We start from the raw sequence: 10,646 nt of genomic DNA, 5'->3' as shown, positions 1-10,646 counted from the left end.
GAAACAATCTGAGAAGGAGAGGAGGAAGAGTACATGTAAGAAGTGGAGGATGAGGAGGAAGAGGATGAGGAGAGAATGAGTAAGTTATAGAGAGTGTTATCAAGGCTGGATCTGTCACACCAGAGTTTTTTTTTTCTCTTTGTCTTGCAAAAAAGACAACATTACTTGTGATGTGGACAAAGTCCTTGTTTAAGGTTTTGAGAAAATGAGTGATGGTTTCAAGAAATGTGTTTTAGCAATTCAGAAAAACTGTAATATATGGGGAGTAAACCAGTGTATTTGTGGACCTGCCTCTGATGGGTCTCTTCATGAATATGTTTGAATAAAGGATTATTGTTAACAATACAACCTGCACTGAAGTTGCTGGAAAAAACACTAGACTTTGAGCACACAATTTCTATGGACACTGCAGTGTTCAAACGGTGAAAAGTCCCGGCTGCTAATTCTTGTGAAATATCAGCACTTTTGGAAGGTCATGCGATCAGATTTGAGGACCGAAACTAACTGTTGTATAAATTAATGTAAATATATTGAAGTAGATGGGTATCCACTGATGTGCAGTACTTGTGCTTCTATGATTTAGTCTGTGTATAACAATATATCATACAGTTATTAACAAAAGACAAGGGAAGCATTTTCTTTAATATAAATCTATTTATTGTGCTATTTTAACCATGCATCATTATATGGCTAGTTGGATATTTATTACCATTGTTTGTGCCTGCTTTCCGTGACACTATCAGAACAGACATGTGACTATGGATGTAACGATTAACTCAATTCACGATGTGATACAATTCACAATACTGATTTCACGATACGATTTTCTCACGATTTTTCTTTGAGAATTGTAAGTGAGATTTAAGAAAAATTATAAATGAAAAGGTGTTGTTTTATTATTTCTCAGACAAAATGCTGCACATTTCTTTGTGAAATTAAAATATAAAATAACAAATTTAAATTTTAAAAGAAATTCCATATCAAATAAATAAATAATACAAATAAATGAACTCTCTTCATATAAACAAAATAAGTCTTTGCCTGAGCTCTTTCCATTTAAAATTACAGGCAACCACTGCATTTGAACCAGAGTCACAAGTAAGTCTCAAGACTTAACCTTCAAGTCTCAAGCAAGTCCAAGTCCATTTTTGTGAGAATCAAGCAAGTCAAGTCACTGCTTTGTCAAGCAAATCAAGTCAAGTCGTAGCTTGGGTCAAGCAAGTCACTGTCAAGTCATACAAATGTTTGATGATTTAACTGAATTTATATATTAAAATAACTTTAAAACTACAATAGTTATGGACTATGGGAGTTTTATTTGCAACAAAAAAATTGCAATATGCATTTCTACTCAAAAGGTGTCCACATACAGCTGAGTTGTTAATACAATAAAAATCTACTACATTATTACTACAAAAATAAAACTACATAGCCTAAAATGTAAATGTAACTGAAATTAGTCCAACATAAAAGCATGAAAAGTATTTAGGTGCAGCTGTTTCAATATGCCTCAAACATTTCAGAAGACGATGAAAAAGTATTAAACAATTCAAGTATAATGGTTTCTATGCCACCAAATGGCATTCTTCAAACAGGCATCACCTTTATGGGACATGAACACATCCTTAAATTAGATCCTTTTTAACAAAAGAATAACAACAAGAAAAAAATATTAATAATTGAATCACAAACCTTGCACCTGTTTATAATGTGCATGATTAATATGTGAGTGAGAGAGAGAGAGAGGAGATTTGAGTGAGTGTGATTTATTAATATTTGTGTATGAGTGAAAGTGTATTGTTTGTTTGCATGTGCATGGTTGTGCTTGCAAGTTTGAGGTTTTTGTTTTGGTTTGTTTTGTTTGTTTGTGTATGCATGGTTGGGTTCGCAAGTCTGTATGATTTTTTTTTCTTTGTGTGTATGCGTATACAATATATTTACAATACATTTATGTGCATCCCCATAAACTATCCATAGGCTTTTCACTCAAAGTCTAACACTGAAGACCAATTATTAGACACTGTACACATGCATATACTAAGAAAAAAAGCTGAAAAGAAAAAAAGCTGGCATTTCCTTATAAACAGTGAATAACCATTTACAATGCATTGCACTTGCAAAAAATTAAATTTGATAGTGCTCACAAACTGTATTTTAATGCAGCCAAATTCTCAATAAAACAGTTTTCACTGGTATATTTTTCTGTTTCTGTTGTAAGACAATGGGATGAATATGAAATAGTGACTGAAACGCGGCCCATTAAGGTTACATAACCAGCTCTCCGTTAGATGTTAATCTGCACAGAAATCCTGATTCATAATCACGATGTCGTCTAAGGAAATCAAATACCATAAGATAAAGACAATGGCTGTGCTGTGATTTCGGCTATATTTGCATGTAAAATAGAGTTAGAAGCGACAGAATATCTTTTTTTTTAACTGAAAGTGCTGCTCCTCTCAGCCGCTCGCTGAACAGATCAGAAGCGGAGAGAGGTGTGTGCGCACTGGGAAAACAAAACATTGCGCTCGTGCGGCAGTACCGGCGAGTCTCAGAAACGTCTCAGGTTACGTATGTAACCATGGTTCCCTGAGAAGGGAACGAGACACTAAACATGTCATCTAAACGTGACAATATCATTGGCCGGCAACAGCCTATGACGCAATTACCGGTGCGACCACAGTATAAAAGGGCGCCGGAAGAACGCATCATCTGCTTCTTCGTCTGAAGCTCGCGTGCGAAGCATGGCGAGGCTTCTAGAGGACGCAGTGTCTCGTTCCCCTCTCAGGGAACCATAGTTACATACGTAACCTGAGATGTTCCCTTTCGAGGGAACTTCGAACTGCGTCCTCCAGAGGTCGCTATGGGGAACGGTATACCCACGCTGCCATGCTGAGGGGAGTGCATGCCAAGCACCAAGGCGAGCACTAAGTACCAACTCTATCAAAGCTATGAGAGTTGCCCCACGGATGCCTGACGGCTGTCAGTGAAATTATCCCCTTCAGCCAAAGGCCTGAGCTGCATACCCCAAAAAAACTTACCTTTTAAGGGCTGGGCTGGAAAACCTGAACCCAGGGCAGAGCTCAAAAGCTTGGAATCAGAAACGAAAGAGATTCCTTTAAGGGGATACGGCCAAGCATCTAGGACAATAAATAGACCCTGGCCTGTCACCCAGGGGGCTACTGCCAGCTCTGCATGAGCTTGCCCAAAGGAACTGACTCGACAGGTCCTTGGTAGCAAACACCCTGCTCAGGAAGGTATCGCCAAGGATACAAAAGTAGAGTGGGGCCGAAGGTGAAAACCGGGGCCTGAGCCAACTCGGAGAAAGGGAGCGAGGCTGGCAGCGTATAACCCATACCATACAGGATTTTAGAAAAGTGTGCAGAATGCTTAGTGTGCATACTTACCACAATGTGGGTTTTAGAAAGTGCACAGAAGCTCAGCGTGTGCACTTACCATAACATGGATTCTAGAAACACTGTTACTAAGGGGTCACCGAGGCTGTTTCTTAGACCGGCCTAGAAACCCTATGTGACTGTAGCACGCTCAGGGAGCAGTTACTTAATTCAGCGGGAGTCCGCTTACTCAGAGCGCATGTGGATTGAAAATGGCGTACCTCATAGAAAAACATCGCCAACTCAACCATAATAGTCATAGGACAGGCTCCGGAGCATTATGCTCATACATAACTTGAAGGAGTGTAACACCCAGCTCTCAAGAGGGGGACACAAATGCTCGATTTGCAGCGTGCTCATAGATAACCCTCTAGAGTGAGGGCTGCACTACAAGCTTAATATTAAGAGCAGCATATCAGGTGGCCAGAAGGTTGCCCAACAACCTGGCATGATTGCCCATCGGAGCTCTATAGAGTGGAGGCCCAACTCTCAAAATAGGAAAGGAACTCAGACGCTCAGTCTGGGTGCGGCGTGCTCAAAGGTAACCCTCTAAGGTGAGGGGAGCACTACTAAGCTCAACCAACAAAGAGAGCAGCCTAAACAGGGAGGCAGAAAGAGGCCTAACAACCTGAGGCGGCTGCTCAATGGCCATGTCCGGGGAGCAGATTGACCGCAAATGGGACATCAGAAATGGGATCCAGTTTAAAAGGGGATCACACATTTCAACGGGGAACAACCGGATCCCAACATAGAGCCAACTGACCAAGGAGGCGACAGAGATGGGCCTCACAACATCTGGGGCGAGACATGAGTAGCGCATCCTGGCCGGGGCAGCTTCTCGAAGCAAACACCCAGCCAGGACATCAGGGAGCATGTCACGATGCATTATACTCCGAAAAAATTCTCAACCTGAATGGAGGACCCGCGGGTCCTGAGGTTGCAGTGTTATACTGGGGACCTGATGGCTAAGGACGCTCTCGCAGAAGCCCAGCGACTTGGCTGCGTGGTCCAGTAAGCATGAAGCCGAAGATGTAGGGATATCATCCAGCCTGGATCCAGTACCAACGGGTGAGCTACCATCATCACAATCGGTAAACAGCAAGAGGTTCTGACTTCAGCAGGGGAGGTGCTCATAGAGGTCCTAATCCTAAAACAAAGTCAGAACAATAAAGACAGTTCCAAGTAGCGCTGCGGAGAAAAGCTAGTTTGTGAAATCACATAAAACTAGCAGTAGAGTAGATGAAATGGATCGTACTCACCAACCAGCTCCCGCGCATTACTCAGGCTCACGGATATAATCTGAAGGCGAAGTCCAAAGAGCACTTGGGTCCAGACCCTCAGTAGGTAGTTCTATAAGACATAGAAACTAACCAAAATATCATAGGTCCAGCATGAGAGACTGCAATGCAAGCACAGGAGGCTCCTACCTAACCTCGGTCAGGTGGGTGGCTTTAGGGGAATTAAGGGGAGGAAGATGAGAGCAGATGTTAATACCCTCAGAGGGAGGTGAGTAGATGCTTAGGTTTACTCTGGTCTGGACGAAGGTGTTGGGAACGCCTCGTCCGGATCACCTCTCCCCCGTCTTGCCTCTAGCCCCAGAGAGCATGATATTCTACCACACCCAACTGTGAGTACAGGAGTGCCAGCTCAGTTCAGGGCCAAACATCAAGGAAGCCAACACTTGAGCACAGAGAGTCATACAACCCTGAATGAAAGTAAAGGTTCCAAAAATGGGCTCCCAGAGTGCAGTATAATGTGGTTATCTGATAAGGACATGATATAAATAATCTGTCCAACTACTGCTGAAAGATATTCACACTATACAATTCCTATATAAACAGAAGGAAATTACTGATAGGGAAAAATTTTCCCGTCAGGTCTTTTCCAAGTTCTGCGCGTCTTCAGCTTGTCCAAAATGCTGCGGCCAGACTTCTTTTAAAGTGTCGTAAACATGAACACATCACTCCAATTCTTAGATCTCTACACTGGTTGCCGGTTTGTCAGAGAATAGACTTTAAAATTCTCCTCTTTGTATATAAATCCCTACATAACAAAGCTCTTGTCTATCTATCTGACCTTCTTTACTTCTATACTCCGTCTAGAAGCCTACGATCCTGTGACCAGGCCTTGTTGGTGGTCCCTCACTTTAGGCTTAAGCATAGAGGGGAGCATGCATTTGCAGTGGCAGGGCCACAACTCTGGAATACCCTACCTTTAGAGATTAGAATGGCCCCTTCTTTGTCTGTTTTTAAGTCCTTGCTAAAAACTTATTTGTTTTCCTTAGTGTATTGACTACTGTGATATGGTAATTTTTAAACGTGCGGTTTTAAATTTTTGTCTGGTTTGTTCTCTGTGTATGTGGTAAAATTGTTGCTCTTCTGGAAAGCACTTTGGTCAGCCTGGTGGCTGTTGTATATGTGCTCTACAAATAAAATGAACTTGAACTTGCCTATCAACCGCGAATCGCGGGCAATGGGCAGACAATCTCACCGCAACCGCAATGCGCAGCATGCATTCAGCTTCCGCGGGAGCTAAACACACTCCGCCTACGCGCTAGATCACCTCGGAAATCAAGCGAGAATGAAAACCACTGCCGGGAATGCGTTGCTATTCCCGCAAGAGGCAAACGCACTCATGCAGACGCTATCTACAAACTCGGGTAAATTGTGAAGCACTCACTTCCCCTTCAGTAGTCCCGCGAATGCATCACAATGAGCACAAGCTGTCTTATCATGAGAGCGCGTTCAATTCATGCCTATCCCTCACAAGAATTATGCAATGAATGCAGAGCACATTCAACTCCCTCGAGAGCCGAACGCGCTTGCTCTTCACCACACACCCAACACACGAGCCGTGTGAAACTGCGGGTAACAGAGCAAAGACTCTAGCGAGAGAACATGCACTCCTAGTCGTGCTTAGCTTGTCGCTAAAATAAACAAACGGTCAGTGAAGACGAAGAAGAGGATGACACGTTCTTCCGGCGCCCTTTTATACTGTGGTCGCACCGGTAATTGCGTCATGGGCTGTCACCGGCCAATGTTATTGTCGTGTTTAGATGTATGCTTCAGACATCTGTCACGCCGAAGGCGTTCCCCATAGCGACCTCTAGAGGACGCAGTTCGAAGTTCCCTCGAAAGGGAACTAAATAAGGTTTGTCCAAGAAGTCGCTAGATTTGTCTCTAGGCGCTTTTTTGGAAAAAGTCGCTAAAGGGGTCTGATAAGTCGCTAAATCTAGTGACAAAGTTGCTAAGTTGCCAACACTGTGTCCACGATCTTACATTAGCTCTCTCTGCTTGCCTGCACTTGGTTAGGTTGCGGTGCGTTCAAAAACAAACAGATATTTATTGAACGAAAGACAAGTTATTGCGAGTCATTTAACTCAAGTCCGAGTCAAGTCTCAAGTCATGAATATCAAGTCAAAGTCAAGTCAAGTCTTTTATGAATATTTGTCAAGGAAGTCTCAAGTCCTAAAATTTGCGACAAGTCTGATTCGAGTCAAGTCATATGACTCTAGTCCCCCACCTCTGATTTTAACCATGATACAAACAAAGATGTTGCATACTTGAAGCATGAGTAGTTTTTTATTTAAATTGTATAATTTCGAATTTTGAAACAAAAACAGGATGGTCTGACTTGAGCTTTGTGAAACTATACTACATAAAACATATACAGTAATTATAGTACATAAAATGAAACCGAAACAGCAGATGGACTGAATGAGAATGCTAATTCACTCTCTGACAACACGTGGCGCTTATGGAACAGCGGCAATATACGCTGGTTACCGCTGTAAACAAAGCAGCTCTGTGCTTATAAATACTACATTAATATTCAAGATGAAAAAAAAGCATCTAAACTTTTCTGAATACAGTCAGTTCACTTCAGAGATACATTAATATAAACCCCACCCCCAACTCTATTGTGATTCGTCTCAACCAACCTGAATCGTCACATATTTTTATCGATTTTCAATCAGCTCAGGGTACATCGTTACATCCCTACTTATGACCTATTTTTAGGCAAGGATGCTACCAGTTGAGAACCACTATATAGCAGTACTACTTCTATTAAGTTAATGCCTCTAAAAGGTATTTATCTGAATCAGTCTAAAGGTATAGACATTATTGATTATGTCCGTAATGCACCAACCACAAACCTCTCTCTCTCCATTTGTCCACTTGTTTTGTTTTCTCAGACTGCTGTCCACATCTTAGTATGCCTGTAGAGACTGATGAGTCTATGACCTTGTCCTCTCTCAATCTGGTCTGGCCTGCATGCCAGCAGTGCCAATCACACATCCTTAAAGACACAGGAAAAAGTAATAGATTCAGCCCAGAGATGTGTGTTCGTGATGTAAGTAGATTGGATTATCTAGATGGTTGCTATGGCCTTCCTCCTAAAGATTTAAGGGTCAGTCCCCTCACCAAACTTTCCATAAGTGATTCACAACACACGGAGAGCCCTGTAGGCTTGCCCAGTCTCTACTTGCCTCAAAGTTCAGGAAGACACCTTCAGAGAGACTGTAGAGCCCACATAGAAGATCTGAGTGAAGATTTCTCAGGCATCAGTCTTCAAAATCGCTGCAGTTCCCCTGTCATATATTCACACACCCAGAACCATGTGAGTGAGGATGAGGAGAGTCTAGAAAAGCCTAGTCCTCTTCGCTCTGACCTGGGAGAGATTTCCTGCAGATATTCTCCAGCAAAACAGCCAGGATTTTACGGTATGCCTGTTATTGGTATGATTAAAGGGGTAATGATATGAGGAATCAAAGTTTCTTTGATCTTTTGACATAGAAGCGGTCATTGTGCTATAAAAAGCCTTTAAGTTTCAGACCTCAAAATTTCTCGCTCTGTAAATGGCAAAAGAAACCATGATGATAAAATGACTCTACCATGTTTTCTACCATTCTTTGGGTTTATGGACCCAAATATAATTGGTGTAGGATTCATGTTTAATTAACTTTTTGATTTGGCAAGCCAAAATGGCAATCTGCTGTCAGAGACACCAGGTTTAATAAAATCAAGATTAAACGCAAAATGTTTTTTTTTTTTTACTTTATTTTATGTCACACTGTGGTAGACACCTCCACAACAACACATTAATGCCCACTTTAGCTTACACACTTCCGTAGCACATCTGCAAGTTGTCTGTGTTGTTACATTGACAGCCCCACTTAAATTACAATATCCCCCCATTTCATCAGAATCAATAGATTAGAATAGATTTCAGTATGATAAAATGTGTTAAACTGGTCTTAAAGTACTACACTCTTAATGGGGCTGGGACATGGGGGACTGAGTCCAGGAAGTGAATTTCGATGGGGGAGGTTTTCTGATTCAAACTGATTGCTTTATTATTATTATTATTATTATTATTAGCCTGTATAAGCTATGCAACACATAAATGTAGTGGGATATTCTGCATCCGTGATCGCACAATGTTGACTTTCATCAGTGGTTGGCATACATGCAGCCAGTGAGAATGCATTTCTATCAGTGCTCATCCACGCAGCAACTCAAGACAGAAGTTTCTTTAGATAAGTCGTTAGTGATGTACCAAAACTTTGATAGAAATTAGAAACATTACTTTAAGACGTCTGAAACAAACTTTGACATGGATGAAGTTGCATGTACTGTATGCACAGGAAATAAACCAGGTTTAATCTGATTTGATGTTGTGGAGCTTCCGTTGATGAGACACACTGAGTGAAAACCACACAAACACAAGAAATAAATTCTGAGCTATATTCTTCCACAATAATGTCTGTTTTGGAGTCTCTGTGTCTTGACTTATGGCTGTGACACACCACGACATCAGTAAGCATCTGTCAGCCCAGTTTTTGCAGTGTGTTTTACAACGTCTGCACTAGTCGAATCTCATCAGTTGGGTGATTAAACATGTTTAATCAGTGTTTGGTAGTGGATTAGAGATTATTGGCTGTTCAGAAATTTGACACAGGTTTTATCCAGCAAATCATTATTCACAGACATTGGTCAAACAGCTCTGTGCACACAGATTCTGTGTGGGCCTGAATGAGTTGCCTCTGCAGATAATGCAGTCATAACTGAACTATGCATTTAATTCTGTGTTTACCATCATATGTTAATGTATCTTTATAGATGAGTACCCACCAGAGGTTTTATATCACTGGCACAAGCAACCTGCAAATTATCCACAGCCCAACTGCCCGCTGTATCATCCCCTACCTGAGTATGCAAGGTATTATGTTCATAACACTTAACTTTATACACCTTTTTATTTTTCTTCTTTTTTGCAATTTGCCAACTACCAATCTTAAATTCCATTTTTAAACAACAAAAATGAAAGCAGTCATACTGTATCTTGACAAAACTTTTTTTTTTCTTAAAGAGCTTGATGTACTATGAAAACACTGTAGCTTGAGAACTTGGGACCTTTTGAAACTTCCTTCCTATGAAATAATAACCTTTTTAAACAGCTGAAAAAAAAAAAACTTGTGAAGTTACAATATCTGATGTCAGACAATAAGATAAATTAATGATTATTTGCAATTAATATTCACAAATATTACCAATTTGACTCCTTTGACTGACACTATCGGCTGAGAACAAAACTTGAACTAAACTGAGCTGAACAAGGTTGTTATTATCAGCTTCTGTAGAGCTGCCTTTCATAATTGATGAACTTTTCAACATTGACAGTTATTAAACTGAACTGAATCAACATTAAACTAAATTGGGCTAAACAATGAAACTGTTGCCTTCTGTAGAGTTGCTTTGCAGTTGAAATTCAGGTTGTTTCGTAATTGATACATTTTTCAAACATAAACCCTGTTATTTTCCTGTTTATTACTGTGAAGTTGCTTTGAAACAATCTGTATTGTATCAGGCACTGTATAAATAAATGACCACTGGGAGAAGTACACTGTAAACCATAAGAAGTTGGTGGAGTTAGAAAATTGTTAGGCAATTGTTTACATATTTTTTGTTTATTATTTTTTTAAAAGTTGGTAGAATTTTAGATTTTGTACTCCACAAGCATGTTAATTGCATAATTTTTTGACCTGTCACCTATCACCATCATTGTGATTTGAGTGCAGTTAAGTGTGCAACAACTTGAAAAAAGCTCTTTAGGCCATAACGCATAACTCACAGGGATAACAGAGACATAAACATATCTTTTAAAAGTCAGGGAAGCCAAAGCCGTGTAGTAGTGACATCACTCCCCACACTGATTAATGGACTACTTGCACAACTACGTCCGCGTTCTACT

The 10,646-nt window shown here is 40.7% G+C and overlaps 1 protein-coding gene across 1 annotated transcript in view; it reads left to right on the top strand.

Annotated features, from left to right (window-relative positions):
- Positions 1 to 10,646, top strand: part of traf3ip2a (TRAF3 interacting protein 2a) — a 42,706-nt gene that overhangs the window by 13,178 nt on the left and 18,882 nt on the right. The window contains exon 3 of the mRNA XM_016472756.1: positions 9,515 to 9,614. Within this exon, the coding sequence (XP_016328242.1) occupies positions 9,515 to 9,614 (100 nt within the window). The remainder of the gene's footprint in view (positions 1 to 9,514; positions 9,615 to 10,646) is intronic.

The sequence above is a fragment of the Sinocyclocheilus anshuiensis genome, unplaced genomic scaffold (genome assembly GCF_001515605.1).
Source record: "Sinocyclocheilus anshuiensis isolate Anshui unplaced genomic scaffold, SAMN03320099.WGS_v1.1 scaffold1238, whole genome shotgun sequence".
In the NCBI taxonomy this organism is placed as follows: domain Eukaryota; kingdom Metazoa; phylum Chordata; class Actinopteri; order Cypriniformes; family Cyprinidae; genus Sinocyclocheilus; species Sinocyclocheilus anshuiensis.
This window is presented reverse-complemented; position numbering and strand designations above follow the sequence as displayed.